General features: G+C 45.2%; 1 protein-coding gene across 4 annotated transcripts in view; it reads right to left on the minus strand.

The window, feature by feature from the left end:
• Nucleotides 1-26,687, minus strand: part of PP7 (serine/threonine phosphatase 7) — a 50,478-nt gene that overhangs the window by 13,014 nt on the left and 10,777 nt on the right. For 2 of the 4 annotated variants that reach the window (XR_015188387.1, XR_015188388.1), the window contains exons 3-5: nt 18,376-18,870; nt 18,101-18,270; nt 17,905-18,012 (exon numbers count right to left, since the gene is read on the minus strand). Coding sequence is in view for 2 of the 4 variants with exons in the window: in XM_086514348.1 (XP_086370474.1) it covers nt 17,905-18,012; nt 18,124-18,270; nt 18,376-18,870 (750 nt within the window). In the remaining 2 variants the exon portion in view is untranslated. The remainder of the gene's footprint in view (nt 1-17,904; nt 18,013-18,100; nt 18,271-18,375; nt 18,871-26,687) is intronic. The other 2 variants (XM_086514348.1, XM_086514350.1) reach the window with 1 other exon arrangement.

Genomic DNA, 26,687 nt, shown 5'->3' on the forward strand with positions numbered 1-26,687 from the left:
ATCTTGTCTTTGTCAGCGCAAATTTGAAAATACTTTGCAAGAGTGCAAGTAAACCAACATATCCTTTTACACAGTGGGAGATGGAGCAAGAGACTCCTTAGGCAGGTGGAGATACAGAGGCACCGACACCAGGTACTTCATCCATGGCTGAGGTCGAGCCGAGCCTAGTGCTCGATGATGAGGAATGGGAGGATATGCATGACGTACAGCTGGCTACTACTAATTGGGAGGCTTCTCAAGCTAGTGGCTCTTGAGTCTTGAGTCTTGAGACTCGAGAGTTGAGACTTTAGGACTTCCGTTATCCATACCTTTTTGTATTGCGGCTTTCCAGCATCTTTATGGTATTTGTCACCTTTGGTCTTTTGGTATTGTGGTTTGCCTCCCTTGTAGTCTCATTATGGTATATGTCACCTTTGGTTTTCTTGTAGCGCCTTGGCGAGCCTTGTTAGCCAAAATTAAGCGAAAGTATATTTTTCTTAATGTTATGGCTCAACTTTCAAGTCTTATCTCTAACTTCTACTCTTACGATTATTTGAGAGCTCTAATCTGTAATTGCATGTGTTATTGTGTATGGGCATTGTGTCTGTTGTGTATGTACTATGACCGCAGCGACGCACATCACAATCAAGTCAAAAATAAGGTTGAATGGTCTTTGAATCGTGTTTTTTGTGGGCATTGGAGTCAAAGAACTCTAGTACTACTTGTATTCAAACACATAACACTAAAAATTGCATTATTTGGGTGTTTTTTAAGCCTCCCATTCCGCGCCGTTCTCGTTCCCCCGTTCCGCAGGGAGACCCATCGCCATTCCCGTTCCGGGTAACTATGGCTTTAGGTTCTACCCTTATCTAGAAAAGGTAGATTTGTGGTGTATGGTTGACCACATAACTGTCCTTGCGGCCAACAAAATTGAGAGGATTGCCAGTGACTCTCACTTCCCTGATTGCACTTAGTACTAGGGTAGTACTCACCATGTGTCAACCTTCCTTAAGCTTGACTTGTCCGAGGGATCCTTGTTCTTCCATGTGGATTGTAAAGCTTGCTAGTTGATCGACAATTTTCCCGACTGACCACCTTGCCCATAGCTCTAGAAATTTTCCTTCATAAAGCTTGTAATCACTGAGAGAGGTTTGACAAATCTTTAACAACTGCACCCATATCTCTTCTAAGGACTTGTGCTCTTGATACTCTTCCAAAATTGACTGCTTAAGGACGTCCCAATCCTCCTCCTTTGCAAATCGAATGCCTAGGTACCATGCCTTGGCTTCACTCTTTATTAAGAGTGGAAAGATCCGCCGCCTTGTGGCATCGTCATCCCGCCCCGTCATTAGGCACGCCAATTCCGGATTATCTAGAAAATCTGAAGCGACTTCATCAGGTTTTCCATAGAAATTGGGAAATCCATTTAATCGTTTAACAAGGACTCAACAGCTACAAATTTATTTTTAACAAATAAAATAATTTAATGATTCATTAGGGTTTTAACAGGGGTTGGACAGTTAGGACTGGGGCTAAAAGAGAGAGCAAAGGCTAGAGCAGAATGAAGATACTCACATCAAAAGAGTGATAAAGTCGACAATAGGTAGAATGATAGAGCGTGGAAATCTAAGGATTTCTCCTAGCATTTCTGCTCCAAACAAAATACTCTTTTGTTGGTAGAATATTTTCCTATCTATGTATATATTTACACACATATGTTGTAAAAAACGGAAAGGAAAGACTTTAAGCCCATTGTTGTTATTATCCATATCAGGTGAGGGCTACGCTTCACCCACTACGGTTGGATATCTTAAGCATTGAATAGGCGGTACACCCACAATAGATCCCTGTCACTCCTGATGTTCACCTTGCCGAATTCTTCCCTTAGTGTATAGAAATCCACGTTCTTGACAGCTCCAGTCTTTTGGCTAACATTAGTTGCACATGGTTACTAAAGTCGGCTTCATGCATAAAGGTTACACCACTCAGGTGTAACTCGTCATTGATCCACCTAGTTGTGTCAGTGGTGGATAGCTTCTTTAGTATGAGCTGTAAGGGGAGAGCCTTCCTTGACTTAATGAGCGAATGTGCAATGACCAAACATGAGAGTGGAATGCATCCCCTCTCTATTGCTAGAGAGGTATTTGCTTTAGATTGCACAAAGGTCTGGTACAATGCTTCTAGATGTTGTGGTACTTGATGACGACGATGTCGCCGACGACGATGATGACGATGTCGACGGCGGCGATGGTGTCGACGACGACGACGTCAAGGCTGAAAACTGAAAATGCTAGGTAATCTGTTGTGGATCTGCTACTGTGGCGGTATTGCGGAGCTAATCTCCAACAGTCGTCTCATGCAAGGCTGAAGGTGCAAAAATGCTAGCTGATCTGGGCTGAATCTGCAAACACTGGCTGCTTTGGGCTGAAATAGAAAACGCTAGGCTAGTCTCCTACTAGTGGTCAATACAGTGAGAATCTCCAACGGGAAGTTGCCGTACGGCAAGGCTAAGGGTTCAAAACTGAAAACGCTGATGGTTGTGGGCTGAAAATGCTGATTTCCTGATGCTGAAAACGCTGGGCTGATCTTGAGAAAACGCTAGAGCTCCTGAGGTGTTGGCTGACTGCTCGGTGCCTACCTCCTTGTGTCTCTGCTTCACTACCCTCTACTGGCACCCTGGGCCTTCTTATATAGCTGCGATAAACTAGGTGGAGCAGCTACACTTCAGCCCCCACGATTCTGGACAAAAATAACAAGTCACTTATAACATAAATGACTTATTAGAGGTGGTTCACACGTTGTCGCGACACTGGATTCATGTGGTGGGAAATGCTCATGCTGGGTACTGGGTCATGATGCTAATGATCCTGGGTTGTGCAATCAAATCGTATGCAGCTACTCTAAGTGCTTGGACATGCACGGCCTGCGCACAGGCTCACAAGGGTGCCAGATCACTTCTAGGTTACCTAAACCCTAAAAATAGGAATAGCTTGTCCACATACACAAGGGGCTGAAAACGCTGCTGTAACAGATAATTCAGCGGGCCGGTACGCCACCGATCGGTAAGCAACGTCGTAGAAGTCGATTTTGAGTTATCCTCGCACTTCTCAGCTGTCGGATGGCTTAAAACAGAGAAAAAAACAGCAAGTAACCAATGTCCAGAAAGGCGCCGGAAGAGAAAGATACCTGTGGAAGACAAGGGTGCCTAGAGGTAGCAGAGAGGGGTACCGGAAAGACAAGATCAAGGATCCTCACCTTTGAATCTGGGAATAACTCAGCCCAAACCTGAAATCTCAGCAAGAGTCCGGAAAACTCAAGCCAACTCAGAAGAGGTTAATGCATTGACTAAAAAAACTCAGGCAATGAGGGAGAAGGAGATGAAGAGGGAACTCTGCATTCCCTCTTCCGAATGCAGACGATTATCCTCAACACTGATGTAGAATGCTAGCACCCTGTGAAGCAATCGATCGCGATGAAAAGTTGCCGTAGGATGACCGCAAGCCTCTCCTTGCTCAAACGCAGATGATAGTGCTCCCCACTACTGATGATGATACCATGTGAGAGTGGTGATGGGAAGATGGAGAGAGAGAGAGAGAGAGAGAGAGAGAGAGAGAGAGAGAGAGAGAGACGCTGGAGCAGAAGGGGGTGGCTGGACCACCAAAAGACAGGATGTATACACTCTGCAATATACAAAAGGGGCACCCCTGCCACCTATATATATGTGCCTAAGGGTGAGTCAGGCAAGACACCCACGACCCCTATAAAAAATCCCACGACCCATTTATGGAAATAAATGACATACAGGGTGGCCAGCCTCAGATCTGGGCCTCCGGACAAAACAGGAAGAGACCTGGTGAAGTGTGGGTGGCCAACCGCGGACCAAACTAGCCATACAAGAAGGGTGAGCAAGCAGCCGGGGATGTAACAGTTCATGTCTAGTAGCTTCTTTTAAAGAATGTATGTGGCAGAGCTGGTCATACGGTGGATGGACACTAAGGATGCTACTGTACCTTCATGCAGTTTTGATAGAGACGATGTTCCTCTTGTTGTGTTCATGCAACAATAAGAGGAGAGCTTTCCAAATTGAAAACCGAGAAATAACCTTGATCAATTTTTGTTTAATTTCATGGACATTTTGGAATCATCCCTCTGTGGTGATCAGCTTTGAATATTTATCATGAGGCTTTGCCTTTCAGATGTTTATTTCAACAAGACGATTTTCTTTTGAGAGAGAGAGAGAGAGAGAGAGAGAGAGATGTGCTATTAACATATTCGAAAGGCCGAACTCAACCTAAGAGACAAATCAATGTACGCATCCCAAGAAAAAGGCAAAGCTGAACGAGAGAGAGAGAGAGAGAGAGAGAGAGAGAGAGAGAGAGAGAGAGAAATGAAATGAAATGTTATATTAACGTCTTCAAAAGGCCAAAATGACCTATGAGACCAATCTGTTACAAAATGGTGAATCTAATACCATGTCTGGGTACAAAAGAACTAGATACTACTACTAGAATCCATCCTCATCTGCACTCTGGATATCTAGAGTATGGCTCGAATTCTCTGTTGTAGTCCCCGTCGATGCTGTGTAGCCCCTTTCCTCAATCGTGGCCGTCTTGATCTCTCTAGCTCCAGTGCTCGGTCGATGAGAGTGCCAGTAGTGGCCGAATGAGTGTGGGCCGAGCTATGCAATGATGACTGCTCCTCTGGCTGTCCCATATCTAGTGAAAAGAAATCTGTAATTTGTCTCTGGGACTGTCTCTCTCTCTCTCTCCCCAATAAAGTGTCTCTATATCTGTGTTAACTCAAGTAGATATAGCCCAAGACATCTTTGATCCTCATAACTCATGACCCTAGAGAAAGGACCAAAACCCTCTCTAAATAAGCAATGGAAACGGCCCCGTATCTCATTGTACACTGTGCAATGACATATGTAATGTAGCTCTATCTCTGGCAATAACTGGCATAAGCGGCATATCTTGCTATCTTTTGGTATCCCTCTAAATCTACCAGTCTCAATCTCCAGCTGATGTGAGGATGTGCGTATCTGACCAATGGCACACCGCAAACCATGAGACATATGTGTGTCCATGTAGCTGGGTCGAATCACAAACCCATCTCCTGTGAGGTTGAGAAGATGCTCTCTATAGAAAGCCATCTTCGTGCCCAACTCTTGTGGCAGCTCTATCCATGTCCTCCTAGTATACAGCTGGATCAGGTCCTGATGAATGAGTCTAGTAATCTCCACCCGTGTAAGAGACATCGAGGGTGCCTGAAGAGAGTACTCGAAAGGGGGAAGCCTGTCCATGGTGAAACCATGCGTCTGAACCATGATGTCATCTGTGCATACCAGCATGAAGTGTCCCCCTGAAGAGCTAACTGTCTGGAAGACTCAAGGGCCAGTCTAGCATATCTGTCTCTAGTAGTATCTCACAAGCTGTGCACAGAGGAGACTGATCTGGTAAGCGCCTCAAATCTCCATAGGAGGGGCAGCTAGCTATGCTCGAATGATAGCGTGGGGTACGGAGGTCTTGGCTTTGATCAGTCAAGAGATCATAGATACCAAGGGCCTCTCCATACGTCTCCAACCATCCTGGCCTACATAAGGTCCCCATGTCTGCACCCCATACAACATAGTTGAGGCTCCTACGGTATCAAAGAGCCATAACTTTGTTCGAGGTTCCTAGAACTGAACCTGCAAACACATCCTCTCCAAGCCTCCCAAGGCTGCAAAAGCTCTAGTCAGTCTAGTCTCTGCTGCTCTCCCCAAAGAAAACCTCGGCCCAGTGAAAACAACCCCAAGGTAAGTGTATGCATCTGTATACTCTACAATCTCTTGACCATATGTGAAAGTTGGTGCTGATCTCCTGATCCACTGTGGTGTGGTGTTAAACACCATAACCTTGGTTTTACCAAGGTTTATAGACAATCCACTATCCTCTGCAAATTTGTGTAATGCATCCAACTGTCGTTGCATACCCTCTGGTGAGTCAAAGATCAACACAATATCATCAACATATAACAACAATGGGATCCACGTCCTTGCCAGCTGGGCACCTATTATGTCCCGCTCTTAGGAGAGGGGATCTAGCCCAGACGCTGTCAGAATGGGCATCCAGTGTCCGGGCGGACGTAGTGTGAACACAGCCAGTGTAGCGGGCCATTATTATAAAAGGGAGGCCAAGGCCTCATTTGCAGTTATCGACCCCCACAGTCAGAGTGCCAGTGGTTAGCTTGCGAGGCTAGGAGTGCGCAAGGTCACCTCGAGGAGGTGAGGCCGGGTGGTATGGGAAGCTCGGTCTTACAGGTGCACGCCTACGTCCTCGGACGCTGCCCCAGCACGGGAGAGCTGCCGGATGGTGGCTATGGTCGGGTGGTTCGTCCGACGCGTGTCTGTAGGCGGTCCGTGTAGCCGGGAGATCCACTCCTTGCGTTCGTTTCATGGTATCAGAGCCGGCTTGGCTGCACGAAGGACTGTGTGCACACCTACGGGCTAGTTCGAGTCGGATAATTACCATTTCATGCAATTTTTGATGAATTAACTGGTTAATCAATTATTTTCTTCTCATAAGCCTATGTGCATGTGATGTGTTGCTGATTTTTACTGACTTTCCGACGGAAATCAGATTTTTATTTACAGTTGTTGGTTTTTTATTTAAAAACTGCAATTTCCATTGGTCGAACTGCTGAATTTTTCTGCTTTTGCTTGAAAATCAGGGAGTTAATTGCTTTAATTATCCTGTTGCAGTGAATTTCAGCGGGGCCATGCTCTCTATGTTGGAGGAGAGAGAGAGAGAGAGAGAGAGAGAGAGAGAGAGAGAGAGAGAAAGACTTTCTTAGTAGGCGCCAAGAGAGAGAAAGAGAGACTTTCTGTAACCGGCCTGTTAACTTCAAAAAGGGCGGTAGACTTTACTTCAAACCTTGATTTAGCTTCACCCATTATTAGTCGTCTATTCTACCTATGCTATAATGACACAAGAGAGGGGAATGGGATACAGATGCTAGAATGCATCCGTATGCGAGTCAGACACCAGATTGGCCCCTAAATAGGCGCCCCTTTTGGTATTTCTTTATTCTTTAAAAGAGGAAATAAACGTTGTGGTTCCCTACAAGCTGCCCCCGCACAACCTTCGCTGAATTTCAACTGTTCTGGCCCGATTTCGGCAACATAACTGTACTAGGACCCTTCACAGTCAATATTCCCACGCATTGGATGACTTTTCCGACGCATTCGGACACTTTACAAAACCTGGCGAGAATCTGCAGCATGCTGAATTCTCTGTTTTCTGCCCCGAAAATGCGCCAGATCACCTGTACAGCGGTCCCCTTGTGTCCCCGAACCTCCTAGGGGTATTAAGGTCCGTTTAGGGCCAAAACCCTAAACCTGCAAAAATACACAGCAGGCTGTAATTCACTGTTTCGGGCTCCGTTTTGCATGCCGGTCGCATCCGTAGCAAGTCCTTGAGCTCCCGCACCTGTAGGGTTACTTGCCCTTTGAATCGGACGAGATTTCGCACATGAAACCTCTCCGAATCACCTATACCTGCGGGGGATTAGCCGCTAGCTAATCCAGTACCTGTGCAAGAGGCTCTTGCCTCGGCACTCGCGCACGAACCCACACAACTGTACATGGTCAATCTGATGAGCCCACTAGAGGGGCATAACCATAAAGAATAGGGGAGAGAGAGAGCAGTGAGAGGTATGCAGGTCATGACATCCTGCACCTCACTGTACATAGAGGGTAAGCCAGCACTCCATTGAAGCTCTCCCATCTGTGACAGCACTCAAAAACGAGCTCACAGCTGAAAATCACGTTTTTGCCTTCTCTTTAAGTAGTAAACTGGCCTCAGAGTGCCAAGTGTCACTCATTTGTGCATTTTCCCGCTTTAGACCCTCGGGTCTAAAAATATCTCACCTGCAGCCTCTATTGACTTGGCCACAGAGTAACAAAATGATCCCCATGTCAAACTGCACGTAATGACGCGAAGACATTTTCCCGTCCAAAAATAGCAATCCCTAAAATTTAGGAGTTTTTGCCATTACATTCTGCTAGGTCATCTGACCCTCTTTGTACACTGTAACCACACCCAGAACTGAAATGTAGCCTATGTAGCAAAGGATTCCGCTTTGGCTGGCCAATGACCCCACTTTGGCTAACCATAGTCCTTGTCCAGCCTTAGTGCTCTTTAGCCCTCAGGCCTGGACTCTCTCTGAACAGTTCTACACTGGCTATGCAATGCAGGGCACTTAGATTTCCAGAGGGGTGTTTCCAAAAGGTAAAACAAACGAAATTCCCCAAAGCAAGAGAAAATAAACAAAAATGGAATTGCCACTGGCTGGTGACATACCCCCCTCTTGAAATCTCAAACGTCCTCGTTTGCACCTATGTTGTACATGCTTACAGTCAGCACTCGGGTGTCCGGACACCGTGTCGACACATGTACGACACATACATGCTCACAGTCAACCCTTGTGTATTCAACACCTCGTCGACACATGTATTGCCTGCGTGTGAACCCTGTCCCAATGACATAGTGGTAGCTTCGCACTCTGCCATTGCTTTGAGTCATTAACTTTCCAATGACAAAATGGTAGTGACGCATTTTGCTACTGTCTTTTAGTACACGTTGGATCCAGTAACACTTTCGAGCATACCCAAACCGACAGTTTAAGAATGCAGTTACACATGTACTCTTCAATAGAAATAATTGTTGTACCCTTGACAAACTGACAAGAAATACTCACTTCTATAGCACTAAACAAACTTTTGGACATTCCATAAGAGCAATTGCCAAACTAACAATCTATACAGCTCTAACATTCATGTAACATGCACTTCATTTGAGCTCAGTGTAAGTAACATGTACATCATTTCTTTCAGAAGCCATTGTCACACTGACAATCCATGTAGCTCTGAATCTCAAGGGGTCAAGGTAGGTTGCAAACCAAGGTTTAAAGTTCCCATACTTTTAGTGACTCTGCAAGTTCACTTTTTTCCATCCACTTGACATCCAGAGGTGAATAGCTTTTGAACTTCACCAAACAGCACCTTGCAACCTTGCCTTTTCTTTTCTTTCTTTATGTGCCAAAATCTGTTCCGGAACCAAGATCTCGTCAAGTTCCTCGACTTCCGGCTGATCTTCAGCTAGCATATCTTCTGGCACATCACCCACATAGGGTCTGAGAAGACTCACGTGAAACGAATTGTGAATCTTCCAACTCTCAGGCAATTTCAGCCTTTATGCAATATCACTGATTTACATATTGAGCATCGAAAACAATCTTTCTCTCCTCTTCATCTTGATCTTTGGAGATTAACCTGTGATCTACCCTTATGCTGTCACTTTTATTGGGCTGAGAATTCTCTTTTTGACCCAATTTTGGTAATATAACTGTAGTAGAAACCTTCACAACCAAAATTCCACATATCCAAGTGATTATCCACGCATAACAGAGCACTTTTGCAAACCTGTCCTGGAAATTCAGCACACTGAATTCTCTGTTTTTAGCTCCTAAAATGCTCCAGATCACTTGTATTACTGTCCTCTAGCTTCCCCGAAGCTCTTGGGACAAAAAGACATCAAATAGGGTCAAAACCCTAAATCTGTAGAAAAAAATACAGCAAGCTGTGTTTTCTTCTTTCGGGCTCTGTTTTGCGTACCAATCGCACCAATTCGTAGCCTTTGATCTTCTGCATCAGTAGGACTACTTGCCCTTTGATTTACACGAGATTTCTCGCAAGAAATCTTGTTAAATCATCCTGTACCTGTTTTGAATTAACCTTTAACTAATTCGGTACCTGTATGAAATCATTCCAAGTGGAAGGAGTCTGTCCTTGTAACAACAGTGTATTCCACCACTGACTTGCATTTTTTTTCAGAAAAGTGGCAGCTTTCTTGACTTTAAATGCTCCTTCCAACAAATGCTTTGTCAAACTGTTCGAGGAAAGAGAAAACCTATTGAATGTGTCAATGGACTCACTGATCATCTTCTTTGTATGGCTTTAGCTTATCCATTGACTCCAAATTGTCAAAAGAGACAGTTTGCATAATGGGTACACCTATGGGAGCCATCTGTACTCCCTGGCCAGTAACATGTTGATGTCCAAGTGTCATATTCACTGATGGGATTGAAAAACCAGCCATACCCAAGTTGCCTTGTGACACCCCAAGCTGACCTTGTGTGCCCTGAAATCCTGGGTGCAAACCAATGTTTGCATACATGGGGTTGGGCACCATGGCTTGCATACCCCTAAACACTGTTCCTGGCATGCCAAAACTGCCTTGATCTTGATGTGCTATTGATGAAGATTGTATGAACTCCATAAATCTTGGATTCTCCATCAATTGCTTGAACATGGTCACAGCAGTAACAACCTGCAAAGCTTTCTCTGCTGGGCCTGAACTCTCGCCAATTTCATCTGCAATTGGAATAGGCTGTCTATCCTCTGAAGAGGAACCCTCTTCCTTGTTGCCATCCATCCTGTATCCAAAGAAAGACTCGTAGCCTTTCTCACCTGTATCCAAAGAAAGACTCTCGTAGCCTTTCTCAACTGTAAATCCAATGAAAGACTCGTAGCCTTTCTCACCTGTATCCAAAGAAAGACTCTCGTAGCCTTTCTCGCCTGTAAATCCACTCGATCTACTTTCAAACTCTATGTGTTTTCAAGGTCATCCCAAACTCTCTCTGTGTCTTTAACCCAAACTGACCAAGGCTCACTTTTTGAGGAAAAAGTGATTTAATCCCGTCGATGGAACCATGTAACCAGCATGTTAACTTCAAAAAGGGCGGTAGCTTTACTTCAAACCTTGATTTAGCTTTCACCCATTATTAGTCGTCTATTCTACCTGTGCTATAATGACACAAGAGAGGGGAATGGGATACAGATGCTAGATTGCATCTGTATGCGAGTCAGACACCAAATTGGCCCCTAAATAGGCGCCCCTTTCGGTATTTCTTTATTCTTTAAAAGAGGAAATAAACGTTGTGGTTCCCTACAAGCTGCCCCCGCACAACCTTGGCTGAATTTCAACTGTTCTGGCCCGATTTCGGCAACATAACTGTACTAGGACCCTTCACAATAAGTATTCCCAAGCATTGGATGACTTTTCCGACGCATTCGGACACTTTACAAAACCTGGCGAGAATCTGCAGCACGCTGAATTCTCTGTTTTCTGCCCCGAAAATGCGCCAGATCACCTGTACAACGGTCCCCTTGCGTCCCCGAACCTCATGGGGGTATTAGGGTCCGTTTAGGGCCAAAACCCTAAACCTGCAAAAATACACAGCAGGCTGTAATTCACTGTTTCGGGCTCCGTTTTGCGTGCCGGTCGCATCCGTAGCAAGTCCTCGAGCTCCCGCACCTGTAGGGCTACTTGCCCTTTGAATCGGACGAGATTTCGCACGTGAAACCTCTCTGAATCACCTGTACCTGCGGGGGATTAGCCACTAGCTAATCCAGTACCTGTGCAAGAGGCTCTTGCCTCGGCAATCGCGCATGAACCCACACAACTGTACATGGTCAATCTGATGAGCCCACTAGAGGGGCATAACCATAAAGAATAGGGGAGAGAGAGAGCAGTGAGAGGTATGCAGGTCATGACATCCTGCACCTCACTGTACATAGAGGGTAAGCCAGCACTCCATTGAAGCTCTCCCATCTGTGACAGCACTCAAAAACGAGCTCACAGCTGAAAATCACGTTTTTGCCTTCTCTTTAAGTAGTAAACTGGCCTCAGAGTGCCAAGTGTCACTCATTTGTGCATTTTCCCGCTTTAGACCCTCGGGTCTAAAAATATCTCACCTGCAGCCTCTATTGACTTGGCCACAGAGTAACAAAATGATCCCCATGTCAAACTGCACGTAATGACGCGAAGACATTTTCTCGTCCAAAAATAGCAATCCCTAAAATTTAGGAGTTTTTGCCATTACATTCTGCTAGGTCATCTGACCCTCTTTGTACACTGCAACCACACCCAGAACTGAAATGTAGCCTATGTAGCAAAGGATTCCGCTTTGGCTGGCCAATGACCCCACTTTGGCTAACCATAGTCCTTGTCCAGCCTTAGTGGACGAGATTCAGCGACAGCTGAAAGATTATCTCGACAGGGGTTTTGTTCGGCCAAGTAAATCCCCGTGGGGAGCGTCAGTGTTACTTTCTCGAAAGAAGAATAAACTATGCGCTTCTGTGTGGATTACAAATGGTTGAATAAGCTCACTGTTAAGAATAAGTATCCACTCTCGCGCATGGACGGTATGATAGATCGGCTCCATGGAGCGTTGTATTTTACGAAGATAGACCTGCGATCAGGCTATCACCAAATACGGATCAAACTGGAAGATATTCCTAAGACAGGTTTCCATACGCGCTATGGTCACTATGAGTTTTTGGTCTTGCCTTTTGGTTTGACCAATGCTCCAGCAACGTTTCAACGGATGATGAATGATCTGCTGAGACCATTTTTAGGCAACTTCGTTGTTGTATTTCTCAATGATATCTTGATCTACATCCGAAGTTTGTTTGAGCACGTAGCGCATATACGCGTTGTTCTCGAAGTACTGAGACCTGAGAAGCTTTATGCTAAAGCCTCCAAGTGTGAATTCTTTAAGAAAGAGCTTCTGTACTTGGGTCACATCATTACTCGCGATGGAATTCGCGTCAACCATGAAAAATTGGATAAAGTGCGAAATTGGCCCATTCTGAAGAATGTGCGCCAAGTAAAGTTCTTTTTAGGCTTTACTAGATTCTTTCGCAAGTTTATCAAGGATTACTCTAAAGTTGTTGCTCCGCTTACGCAACTATTAAAAGGAGGGGCGAAAGGGCCGAAGACTTCGGGCCCTCATCGTAAAGGTAACCCCCTTGTTGTCTGGAATGAGCGTCTCGACGAGAGCTTTCGGACACTAAAGCACTTGGTGACTACTGCGCCAATATTGCACATTGTGGATCCTAGCAAACCGTTTGTGGTTGAAACGGATGTTAGTGATTATGCCATTAGTGCGGCGTTATACCAGGATGGACGTCTTGTTGCGTTTGAAAGTAAGATGCTTTCTGACGCTGAGATGCGTAATCCAACATATGAGAAGGAGCTTTACGCCGTGGTCCACGCCTTGAGGAAATGGCGGCACTACTTGTATGGCTCTACGTTTGTTGCATGGACAGATCATCACTCCTTGCGCTATATCTGTGATCAGGTGATCTCAGAGGCCGGAAGGCTAGATGGATTGAGCTTATGCAAGAGTTTGACTTTGAGATCCGTTATAGAAAAGGATTCAGCAATCGAGTTGCCGATGCACTCAGCAGGATTCCTCAAGTTAATGCCTTGTCTATGGCTGAAATCTAGACGGATTTCTATCTCTCTCTCTGAGGGCTATGTCGTTCCGATGGCTATTTTGGAAAGATATGGAACGAGGTCGAAGCAGGGCATGACTCGCGTACAAGCTTGGGTGATCCGGAGACCCAACTGAGTCGTGCCCTGAGAGACGAGACAGCGACAATATTCCATTAGAGGTGGATTATTGTTCAGGAATGGTAAAGTCTGCGTGCCGGAAATTGATGAGGTTCGACAAAGGATTTTGTGCGAATGCCACCATGTTCCTAGCGCTGGGCACCCAGGCATCCAAAGAACTTTGGCTTTGGTCAAGCAATATTTCTATTGGCCAATGATGCGCTCTTACATAGAGAGCTATGTGAAGAGATGCGCTCAATGTCACGTCAATAAGACAGAGCTTCTTAGGAAAGCTGGCCTGTTACATCCATTGGAAATCCCAGATGCCAAGTGGCAAAGTATTTCCATGGACTTTATCGTTGGTTTGCCAAATACTAGTCGGGGCAATGACGCCATTTGGGTTGTGGTCAATAGACTCATAAAAATGGTGAAGTTTATACCAACGAAGTCGACAGTAAAAAGCCATGAGTTGGCGGTTTTATTTGTCGATCAGCTTTATAAGCTGTATGGTTTGCCAAAGGATATCATCAGTGATCGAGATACTAAGTTCACTAGCCGATTTTGGCGAGATGTGTTTGCTCATCTTCAGACGAAGCTGAGTATGTTGTCTTTTGACCATCCTAAGTCCGACAGACAAACTGAAAGGATGAATCAAACGTTAGAGAACATGTTGAGAGCCTATGTCTCTCATAGGCAGTCTGATCGGGAAAGGTATCTTCCACAATTAGAGTTTGCCTATAATAGTAGCAAGCATTCTGCTACCGGATTTAGCCCGTTCATGTTGATGTATAGATTTGTGCCTAAATCCCCAATTGCTATTGGCTTACAGAAAGTCAAGGAATGCCAAGCTCGTGATTTCCTGTATGACATGAAAGAAATGCTCGAATTGGCTAAGGATAGTATAAGAACGACTCGTGATCGAGTCACTACTTATGCTAATCAAAAGAGATCTCCAAGGACTCTTGATGTGGGACAATGGGTCTATCTGAAGATTCCCAAGGATTTCAAGACTACGCGAACCGGAAAGCATTATAAGCTTTCAGCTAGATATTGTGGTCCATTCTTGGTCACAAAGAAAATTGGCCAAGTTGCCTACAAAGTGACTCTTCCTTTGGATGTTAGTGTACATCCAGTGTTTCATGTCAGCCGCCTTAAGACTGAAATTGGGCGAAGCCGACGTTGGTGTGCCTGTCGAGGAAAATGTATGGCGAGATATGCAAACTGAGTACGTCCTCGAGAACCACAGGCAGTCTTAGATCATCGTACCCGTCATTCGCGCCAAAAGGCTTATAACGAGTACTTAATTAAATGGAAGGGTCAATCTGAAAGGTTTGCTACTTGGGAACCAGTTAGAGCTCTGAAAGCTTAGTATCCCCACTTCATTGATGAGGACATCAATGGTTCTTAAGGGGGGAAGTATGTTATAACCTGCTCTTAGGAGAGGGGATCTAGCCCAGACGCCGTTGGGATGGGCGTCCAGTATCCAGGCGGACGTAGTGTGAACACGGCCAGTGTGGCGGGACATTATTATAAAAGGGAGGCCAAGGCCTCATTTGCAGTTATCGACCCCCATTGGCAGAGTGGCACTGGTTAGCCCGCGAGGCTAGAAGTGCGCGAGGTCACCTCGAGGAGGTGAGGCCGGGTGGTATGGGACGCTCGGTCTTACAAGTGCACGCCTACGTCCTCGGACGCTGGCCCCAGCACGAAGGAGCTACCGGATGGTGGCTATGGTCGGGTGGTTCGTCCAACGCGTGTCTGTAGGCGGTCCGTGTAGCCGAGAGATCCACTCCCTGCGTTCGTTTTAGCATCTCTATGACCCTCTCTGTCAATGTAATCAGACACCTCATCAACATACATTTCAAATAGAGTAGGAGACAATGGGCAACCCTGTTTCACCCCAATGGTGGAGTGAACTAAATCAGATATCCCCTCTAGAGTGCATACATGTCCCATCACTAATCTGTATAGAGCCATAATCCCCAAATCAACACTATGGGCACCCCCATCTCCTGCAGTTTGCGCATCAATCGAGCTCTCGGTACCATGTCAAATGCTTTGCGGAAATCCACAAAGCTACAATAAATCCGTCTCCCATGTGACCTGCCCTCCTCAATGATGACTCTGAGTGTCAGAATATGATCAAGAGTGGAGAAACCCCTCTTGAAACCGGCCTGGCCCTTTGCTCGTACACCCTCACCCTCTGCCCAATTACTCAATTGTTGCTCAAGAATGGATGCATACAACCGTGCCAATGTGTGTCCAACCATAATAGTGCGGTAATTCCCAGGCTCTGTAGGATCACCTGATTTGAAGATAGACACAATAGTAGACATCTCCAAGTCTCAAGTAACCCCTCACACATGGCACGATTGAACAACGCTGCAAGAACCTCTACCAACATATCTCTAGCATGTGTAAAGTGCTCTACTACTAGACCGTCATGATGATATCAGTGACATAAAAACGCGTTTCATGCAGATGAAACCCCAAAACCCCGAAACCTATGAAACGTTTTGCCGAAACGCATGAAACGGACAGGCATTTTTTATGAAACGTTTAAAATTGGGGCTTTTTTCGCAAAAACCCAACGCTGCCCGTAGCGAAGAGAGTATTGTTGCCGCTTGCGAATTCCGACTCCAGCGAAATTATCGAACGTAAATTGGGGGACGATTCCAGACGAATTGGGTGCACGCTGCAGCCTGCGTGTGGTATATAGAAAGTGTGATTCATGAAATTAGTGGCTGTGTTTTAACTTTCATCAATACTGAACATCTCTTTGATCGTGCTCGCTTGAGGTCGCTTCTAAGCAGTGAGCACTGAGCACGTCTCTCTCTCTCTCTCTCTCTCTCTCTCTCTCTCTCTCTCTTGTGGACATTAAAGTCTAGAGTCATGTGTGCTACATTGTATACATATTTATCATATTTTACTAATATATTATTTAATGTCGTTTATGAAACCTGTTTCATGTTTTTGACACTATGAAACGAAACGTTTCAAAACCTCGAAACCCCGAAACGACCGAAACCACGAAACGTTTCATGTCACACTAGATGATATGCCCTGCTAGTACTCATCCTGTCAATGGCTCTCTTTACTATCTCAGTAGTAAAGAAGGTGCTAGTAGGTGGGCATGGCTCTGTAGGATCTGGAAGGGGGTCCTGTCCAAGAACTGTATATAACAATGAGGCATACTGGCCCCACACATCAGGAGAAGTAATCACTGGGGGAGGGGAGTGCTCGTGAAAGAATCCCCATGCCTCTCCTGAGTCTCTACTCAAGAATAGCTGATACAAGTCTCGATCCCTCTGAAGCTGGGCTCTCATCTCTCTGCACTCCTCATTGTACCAACTATTCTGGGGCATGCTCCCAGAATACCGCCTCCAACCCGGCTGAGCGTGTGGGTATGCCTCTGATGCTGCACCATGCAGTGTCTCAGTCAGTAAAGTGGTGCACTCCTCCACTGAGAGGCCAAGACCAGCTGTGCATAGACGGCTATAGATCTCCTCTATATAAACTGAGTCAATCTTCGGTGTAAATGTATAACGGGTATGTGACCCTCTTGATGTCTGGGCTGTACTATACTGAAATGAAACAGAAAATGTCAAAAGTGCATGATCCACTGCTACGCCCATTGGTCTCAGTCCCACTATGAAATCCTGAATACAAGGAATAAAGCTCGGTTGTGCCATAACATAGTCCACTATACTGGCCCCGTGTCTGTGTGGAAAGCATGTGAAACCGGCTGCTCCAGGAAATCGCTGTAAGCCATTAAGTATGGCTAACCCATGTGCACTCGTCATCTCCGTGAGGTATCTCCCATACTCTGTCTGCTCTCTATCATGTGAGCATCTGTCAAGCCCCAACTCACCCACATCCAGCTCTCTAAGCATCTCATCTGAAGTGTCGTAGAAGACTATCCGAGAGTTGCCCGTTCGGGCATTGAAGTCCCCTAGGAGGATGATATCACCATCCCTAGAAAACTCCCATATATCATCATCTAGTATAGAGAAAGGCGACTGTCCTCTGGATGCAACATATACTGACGTACTGGGGGGACAGTAACATATGGCAATGTATAGAAATCCGCCTGTGTCAGCTCTCAACCTCACCCACATGTATCTAGCATGGTCATCTCTCCGTACAATATGTAGTAGTGGCTATAACTCCTCCCTAAATAGCATTGCTATTCCTCCTGAACCTCTACTCCCATGCTCAGATCTCGCGACTGTCCTGTGGGCTGTCTCCCATCTGTATCCCACCACATGTGGCATAAGCTGTCGAGGGGCCTGATGCATCTCTGAGAAGAAAACAATGTCCGTCTCTGAAACTGTCCTCAAAGGCACCAACGTCCAACCTCATAGATCCATTACAATTCCAAGTAGCCATCTTCAGTGTGGTCCCATAGGTCTCACACCGTCATGGAGAGAGAGAGAGAGAGAGAGAGAGAGAGAGAGAGAGAGAGAGAGAGAGAGAGAGAGATGATGACCTTCGGTCTAGGCAAAGCAGCCATAAATGTATAGAAAATTGGAGAAGAAAAGTCCGGCGCCTTCAAGATAATGTAGGCTCCCTTGTTGTTGTATCTACAATCGCTAGCCTAAGCAAAACAAACCACAACAGCATTACAATAATAGAAAACCAATTATTGAAAAATCAAAGCATTGAGCAAAGATTAAAGCATCAACCTGCCACAAGAAAGTTTAAAAACCTGAAATTGTGGGTAATCTGGAGCACTAAATAGTGTGATGAGTTTTCCTGAATGCACAACATGATCAATTGTGTACCCTGTTTTCATGTCTACCATGTCACGCCGTTTCACACGTGCATCCGGACCTTCATGAGACCTTACAATCAACTGCAATCCAAACATATTAAAATCAATATCTGCTTGAAAATAATTTTCCTTGTTTACTCATTTTTCAATAAGGGCAAGCCTGTAACAAAAGGAAAACTTCATGACCTTAAGCTTGTGCTTCTGCAGAAACTCTTCAGTGCAGTCAGGACCCCACAAGAGACCAATTCCACGGGCAGGGTTGGGATAGAGGCCAGACTTAGGTGCAGGGTCTGACCATAGTATATCGCTCACTATAACATTGTTGCCTTTCTCAGGAGGATCAAGGATGCCTCTTCTGACCATCAACAGCTCATTGAGAGTACCTAGCTGCAAGACACCGTGCTCAGTTTTTTCTGCGACTTTCCGAACTCTGCCTTTTCTTCTCTCCTTCTTCTCCGGTGCCTCAAGGTGACGGAAGAGACCCCCATGTGCCATAAAAACACATTCTGCAATAACGGCAGCAAGAGGAAGACCCTCAAAACATCCCAAGCATTTCCTGTACACATGCTTCCCATGCTCGCCATACTTGGCCATAACCTCCTGCTCAAAACCATACGTCGCGGTGCAATACCTCGTCTCATGATTCCCACGAAGCAGAAACACTCTATGGGGTAAGAAGATCTGTTCAAATAGAGAAACATAACAGTGTGAATATGCATAAACAAAGTGGATAACTGGAGTGGAGAAACTGCATTTGTTCTAATGACTAGTCTCTTACAATTTTCTATTTTAAGTAAGATTCACGATCACCTTAGGGCTTTAAACAGTTTTTCAAGGCTTTGTTTACATCATTGTAGCATAGTTGAAATTGCACATTTATATGATAATAGCAGTATACTACACCTTTGGCATGTATGAAGATACATTTCGAGTTGATCAAACCAGTAGTATGAAAATGCTGGTAAGTGAAGTCGCGCAGCCAATAGTATCCCACAAAATCAGGGAAAAATAATTAATATGGAATGACGTGACATACTTAAGATCATAGTAACAGGGAATGGCCGTTTTCAGGTCTCTGTTCCCCGTTCCCATTCCAAGTTCCCGTTCCGAATCCCCGTTCCGTGTTTCAAACGTGAGTACCCGTAACAGGGAATGGCATTTTGTTCGGCGTTCCCGTTCCGCGTTCCCGTTCCGGTTTCCCGTTCGTGGTAACTATGCTTAAGATGTACAATTGTCCTACAGGCAGGCATTCAGGCGGCCAAGGCACAACCAGCAGCCAGTAAGCTCTGGATTGAGTCTTGAAAGCCCCAAGCTGGAAGGCTCTATGCAAGAAACTTGGCTACAAGAAGAAGGACCCCACCACTTTTAGTAAAGCTTGGAAAGCCAGCAAAGATATGACTAAAGAGAGGGTTCTTATCCTCCAATTCACGAGTGAGACAAAGGACTATAATCATGAGTGAGAGGGTGGGATCCAGTCTTTCTTGATGATGGTCTTATTAGAGCTATACAATCACCTTCCAAATGCTCACTCTTGCTTACAGCTTTGCTCATGTGCACTCAGGCCCTTGGTTGTAACTTGTGGGTTGGCCACCCTTTCACCCTCCTAGTAGGGATTCTAGGCACATATAGGGTTTGCACACTCTAGGGGTTACCATTGCAATCGTCCCCAGCCTTCATTTGAGATTTACCCTAAACATGCATGGAAAATGTTTGTTGCTCTTCCCAATGGCGGGCGAGTCACACAAAAAGCCCTTCCCTAGGGAAGGGCATCAAAATGACAGCCCTACACAAGGAAGGGCACTCCTTTAACAAGCCCCTCAATGATAAATCCATAAGTTATGTATGTTATCCTTGGCAATGGTAGGAGAGATCAAGGGTTATCCCTTTCACCAAGATAAGTCTCAACACTAGATTTATAATAAGGCATTTGTGTCCTCGTTCCTATCATTGATCTAGTTATCGCTCATGACACAATTTTTTCCCAACCAGCCAAAAAAGAACACACCATATCAAAATTTAAGAGCTTTGTGATTTTTTACACTAAACATTCAAAGATTGGCTTATGTCCAAGAAAATGTTGAATATAGTTGCAAATATGTAAATTGGTATCCTTGGAGATGGTAGAAGAGCTCAATGGTTATGCCTTTCACCAAGACAAGTCTCAACACTAGCCTCTAGGTTTATAATAAGAAACTATTGGTTCCTTTAACTCAAAAGCTGCCAAGAAGTTATCTATCCTCAAGTTAATCTTCCTATCGCTGATCTAGTTATCACTCAGGAACAATTTTTTTTCCAACTAGCTGGAGAAAGACAAACTATATCAAAATTTAAGAGCTTTGAAACTTTTTACACTAAATGTGGGGAATATTGGCTAGGTGGAGTTTCAGATTATTGTCCAATGGTGGCTCAAGTATTCCCGAGAGCAGATTAGGGAGTGAAGGTTGTTTTGTGGCTTTGCCCCGCCAAACATGAGGTAGACGTACTTTTTCGGCGGTGCATTCCACGGTGTTGCCCACCGGATAGGTTGGCATGAGGTGGGACCCTTGTTCCTAGAGTTTCCAAGGGTCAAATTTTCCCTTCTAAATTTGGCAATATGTAGCTTTCAATGACTTAACGGATTTATTAGGGCCTTGGCGTATATTTTTGGGTCGTGGGGACATAAGTGCACAAGCCTTGGGGTGCAGGGCATCCCCTTTGGGGAGCCCTAGGAGCAAAGGGGATGCCCTAGGAGGTGGATGGAGTGCAGGGAGGGCTTCATCGCGAAGGAGAAGCGAGAAGGCTCCGGCCTACGCTTGGGAATTTTGGGAACGGAATTCGGAAATTGTCTGCGGAGTCTCGACTCCGAGTACAAACGGAAAAAGGATTGAGAGCTCGTCTCTCGGATTTCCCTTACGGGAAGGAACGACCATTGAGTCAGAGATTTAGAACGGAGGGGTTTTCTCCGGTTCTTGTGCTTGTAAAAAGATTCTCCCTAATAAAGGATTCTCTTTTAAGGGGGGGGACCAGCCATCTTCTAGTCCCAAATACTGTGTCGAACTTCTCCCTCAACTTTGTTTAGTTGAAAGATTATTTATTTTCATCTTGTTGATTATTCGTGTGCGCTCCCGTTTGTGACAGTGGTATCAGAGCTCGGCTTCCTCTCTTTCTCTGCAAAGAAGGACGATTCCGGGAAGGAACGGGAAGAACCATGACAAGCCACGGAAGAACCGCTGAAGACGAACTTCAGCAAGTGCGAGCCCAACTCGCGGAATTGCAACAACTCATTTCGTTGCCGGCTGTCCAAAAGGCTTTGGACGGAATCAAGAAGCCACAAGGAACGGATGCCGATGGGCGTCAGGAAAATCTTGTTAATGGAAGCAACCAGCAGGTGGATGGTGCAGAAAAAGGTGCCGAAACGCACAAGGGATCTCCGGATCAGGACAAACGGCCTTCTAAGAGCAAGGGTCAGGAAAAAGAACTCTCTCTGCTTAATGAAAGCAAGGATATCTCTATCTCTTCTCCATCATACTCTCCTGATTATACTACTACATCTACTTCTCATACAGTATCTAAATCTTCTCCCAAGAAGAAAACTCCTACTACTTCCCTACATGCTACTAAAGAGAAGCCCCAGTTCAAGAGGGATAACCGCAGACGTCACCGCAAGATACGGATTTTCAAATCCGGTGACAAGGATGTGAAGTTTGATAACTACACAGGATGGAGAGATATCTCCAAGGCACTGTCTTTCATCAGGCAATTTGAAGTTGCTTTTGCCAACGGAAACTTCACAGAAAAATCCAAGTTGCGTCATGTTGGGATGCATCTCAAGGAGACTGCAAGCAATTGGTGGCTAGCCAAAATTCTGGAAGGTACGCAAGCCAGAACCTGGGCTCAATTCAAAGCTGAATTCTATGAACAATTTCTTCCACCGGATTTCGAGAAGGACATTCGGAAGGAATGGGACTGGCTCGCCCAAAAGGAACAAGAGAAAGTCACGGCTTATGTTGACAAGTTTTGGTCGGTTCTTCTAAAAGTTACGCCTTTTATGAAGATTTCCGACGAAGAGAAGATGCGAAAGTTTGAAGCAGGTCTTCAACCACCGCTTCGGAAGAGCATGAAGGTGTACCCACATGACACCCTTCAGCGGATGATGGAGCCGGCAATCATTTCCGAGGATTTACATTCCACTGGTACCCCCAGACGGATGGAACATAGCACATACCGTGCAAGGCAAAGAGCGGTCTATGATGACCATGGCAACCAAGGCAAAAAGCGTTCCTAGAGGATCCGGATGAGCCTAAGAAGCCAAAGGGTACTGGAAAACGGCTTAAGTATCTCACACCAAACCAAGTACAAACCTTCAAAGAGCAAGGAAGGTGCTTCTACTGTGGTGAAAAAGGACATATGAAGCCCGACTGCCCTGTTCGGCAGCAACGGCAGGAACAAGCATCTTCGAAGAGGGAACAATCGAAGAAGGAACCCGCTCCACCGAGCTTGAATTCCATTCCTGATGCGCAAGGGAATACAGAAACCGAGAAAGGGAAGCGCCAGCTCCTTAAAGGCTGGGGATCTATGAATAACCAGCGGGTGTTGATCTTCTACGACCCTGGATCGACGGACAACTTCATCTCATTGGAAACTGCAGAACGTTTGGGCCTTACACCGGCTCAGCTTGGAACTCCAGTCACTTCCGGATCGGCATTTGAGGGGTTAACCACCAATGCAACTCCCGTGCAAGGACAACTCAATCTCCGGATTGGTGAATACAAGGACCGCGAATGCTTTTTGATGGCATCTATCGAGGGATGTGATATCATCTTGGGTATGCCATGGCATTACCATATGCAACCGGTCCCAGATTATGTAGAAAAGACCCTCGCTTTTGAGCATGAGGGCAAGAAAATTAAATGTTTTGCTGATGCAGGGGATTGGCTATTCCCTATTGTAAGCCATATCTCCATTAAGAAGGAAATAAAGAAGTGCGTTTTTGCTTACTTGATTTTCGCACGTGAAAGAGATAAAACTAATGAGGGTTCGCTCTCTAGTTTGGAAATTAAACGTTTTCAATTTCTTGAAAAGCATAACGATTGTTTCACGCATACTCTACCAGACAAGCTACCTCCGGAACGTCCGGAAGATCATCGCATTGATCTCGTACCAGGTAGCTCTCCCCCAAACCTACTCCCTTATCAGGTTAGTCTTGCTCAGCAAGAGGAAATTTTGAAGCAAGTCAACGAGCTTCTGGAAAAAGGTCTAGTACGACCAAGTACTTCGCCTTACTGCTCTCCAGTTCTACTGGTGTAGAAGAAAGACGGCACGTTTCGAATGTGCATAGATTATCGATCTCTAAACAAGATCACTATCAAGAATCGCTTTCCAATACCCCGGATTGATGATATTCTCGATAAGCTGCAGGGAGTAAGCATCTTTAGTCGCATTGACTTAAAAAGCGGGTATCATCAGATACGCATAGGCCCTGAAGATGTCCATAAGACTGCCTTTCGCACCACTTTTGGACTTTGTAACTTTTTGGTAATGCCGTTTGGCTTGACCAATGCTCCTGCCACATTCAATCGAATGATGGACCGAATTTTCAGCCCACACCGAGCTTTCACAGGAGTGTTCTTTGATGACATACTCGTCTTTTCAAAGACCAAGGAGGAACGTCGGAAGCACTTGGATATAGTGTTTCAAGAATTGCGAAAGCATGAGTTGCATGTGAATGCAAAGAAGAGTGAGTTCTTCCTCACTGAGATACACTATCTCGGCCATATAGTCTCACACAACCAAGTGAAAATGGATCCCACACAGATCCAAGTCGTGCAAGATTGGCCAACTCCCACTACGGTACATGATGTACGAAGTTTTCTGGGATTGTGTTCTTACTATCGGAGGTTTATCCGAGGCTTTGCTCAAGTAGCAGGACCACTTCATGACCTAACGAGGAAAAAGATCCCTTTCAGGTGGGGATCGAGACAACAAGGTGCCTTTGGTAGGCTAAAGTACCTATTAAGCCATGGACCTATTTTGATAGTGCCAGACTTGAGGAAACCATTCGAGGTTCACTGTGATGCTTCAGGTGATTGCATCGGTGCAGTGCTTAACCAAGAAGCCCATGCAGTGGCTTATGAAAGTAGACGACTTAAGGATGCAGAATTGCATGCCTCGATCTACGAGAAGGAACTTATGGTTGTGATCCACGCCTTGTCTACTTGGAAGCATTATCTTCTAAGAGCGGATTTTGTGATCAAAGCCGATCACCAGAGTTCGCGGTATTTTCTTACGCAACGGAAATTATTTGAGAAGCAAATGAGATGGGCCAACTTTTTGTCCATGTTTCACTTCCAGATCCTCCATACGGCTGGGAGTAAGAATGTGGCTGTAGACGCATTGTCTAGACGGCCTAGGGTGAACGCAGTTACTTCTGTGTATCACCAAGAATTGGAATCACTTCCAGGGTTGTATCCGAATGACCCAGACTTCAGACTTCTCCTCCACTTGGAATAAATTACAAAACGGAGAGGATGAATATCCCTATTCTATTCGGGATGGTTACCTCTATCACCACCAAGCAATTTGCGTGGCAGAACCATTGAGAAAGAAAATCATGGAAGAAGCACATGCTTCACCATATGCAGGTCACCGGGGAATTCTCCCTACGACCTTAGCATTGGAAAGATATTTCTTTTGGCCAAGCCTTAAAGCAGACATTGATCAATATGTCAAGGAATGCTTGGTTTGCCAAAAAGTAAAGTATGTCGGCATAAGACGCCTAGGTTACTCCACCTTTACCTGTGTCTGATCAACCCTGGGAGAGTATTGCCATGGATTTTATTATGGATCTCCCAAAGACTCAAACTGGAAATGATGCGATCTGGACTATCGTGGACAGATTTAGCAAGCAAGCTCACTTTATTCCAGTTAAGAAAACAATCAAAGCAGACCATATGGCTAGAATTTTTCTAGCACAGATCTTTAAGCATCATGGGCTGCCCAAGTCTATTGTGAGTGATCGAGATCCTCGCATGACAGGCAACTTTTGGCGTGCCTTGTTTGATTACCTTGGCACAAAGTTGAATTTTTCTTCTGCCGATCATCCTCAAACAGATGGGCAGAGTGAGATCGCTAATTCCACAGTATTGGATATGCTGAAATCTTATGTGTCAAAAAGACAGTCTAACTGGGAGAAGTATTTGCCCTTTGTTGAGTACGCGTATAACAATACCGTACATTCGTCTACGGGGAAAGCACCTTTTGAGATTCTTTATGGTAAGCCTTTGCTTCCACCGATCCTTGTCACTAAGGATAAGATTTTCGCAGCAGATGAGTTTGTCCGGGATTTGAACACGGCCTACGGGCAAGTTAAGAGAGCAATTTTGCGCTCTCAGGAAAAACATAAGAAAGCTGCGGACAAGCACAAAAGGAATCTGGACTTAACAGTCGATCAATTAGTCTTACTCAAGTTTGAGAAGGCAAGACTAAAGAAACAAGCGACTCATAAAGGGAAAGTGGTAAAACTTTCCAATCGCTATTATGGGCCGTTTAAGATAATTGACCAAGTGAACGATGTGACGTTCCGATTAGACTTACCATTTAATTGGAAGATCCACAATGCTTTCCATGTTAGTTTACTCCGGCCATATGTGGGACCGCCTCCAAGTCAGCCTATTGCTGGGGAACCTCCCGAGGTTGAGGAAACGGAAGAAATACTCCAACCGGAACAGATCATTCATCATCAGGAGCGGCCACTTAAGTCCGGGAAGATTACACGGAAGTATTTGGTAAAGTTTAAGAATTATTCTACTCTAGATGCTCAGTGGATGACCGAGCAAGAATTAGCACCCTATCCCGAGATTCTGGAAGGATATGTACAAACACTACAGTTGAGGACAACTGTTTAGAAGCCAGAGGGATGTTGCAAAATGGACTATTTTCTTATTTTCTCGAGTAATTTCTTTTTATTGAAATTAGGATATTTAAAGATGTGCACTTGAACCGTAAGGTTAGGAACTGTAGATCTAGTGGAATTATTAAAAGCCATCAGGAACGGAAAACTCTGATGCGTCATATGATGGGTGACATTAAGCATCGCGAAGGGGTTTTACCGTTAGTTCGGTGGGAGAGACCGGGAAACGAATATTCCTGATGCGTCACGTGATGGGGTGACGGGAGCATCGGAAAGGGAATATCTCGTGGATCTGGCAGGAAACCCGAACTGGAAAGAGGAATATGCGTAAAGACGCAAGCACAAGAATAAAGATGGGTTCTGAGAAGCTTTTCTTAAAAAGCGGAATATTTTAACGAGTTTTCCGGGAAGAACAGACGCTTTCCCGCGAGGAATTTATGTTTGCATTGCATTCGTGCATGTGGTTGCATCCAAGGACGCCTGGGAAATGTTGTGCAAGGCATTGTTTTTAACTTATAAGGTTTTATTGAGTTTTTGGGCAGGTTCAAACCAATTTTGAAATATGCCGGCCGCCCACTTAATAAGTCGGCAGCCACTTAGAAAATAAAGC

This window comes from Adiantum capillus-veneris, chromosome 6 (assembly GCF_014529385.1).
Source record: "Adiantum capillus-veneris isolate H3 chromosome 6, ASM1452938v2, whole genome shotgun sequence".
NCBI lineage: Eukaryota > Viridiplantae > Streptophyta > Polypodiopsida > Polypodiales > Pteridaceae > Adiantum > Adiantum capillus-veneris.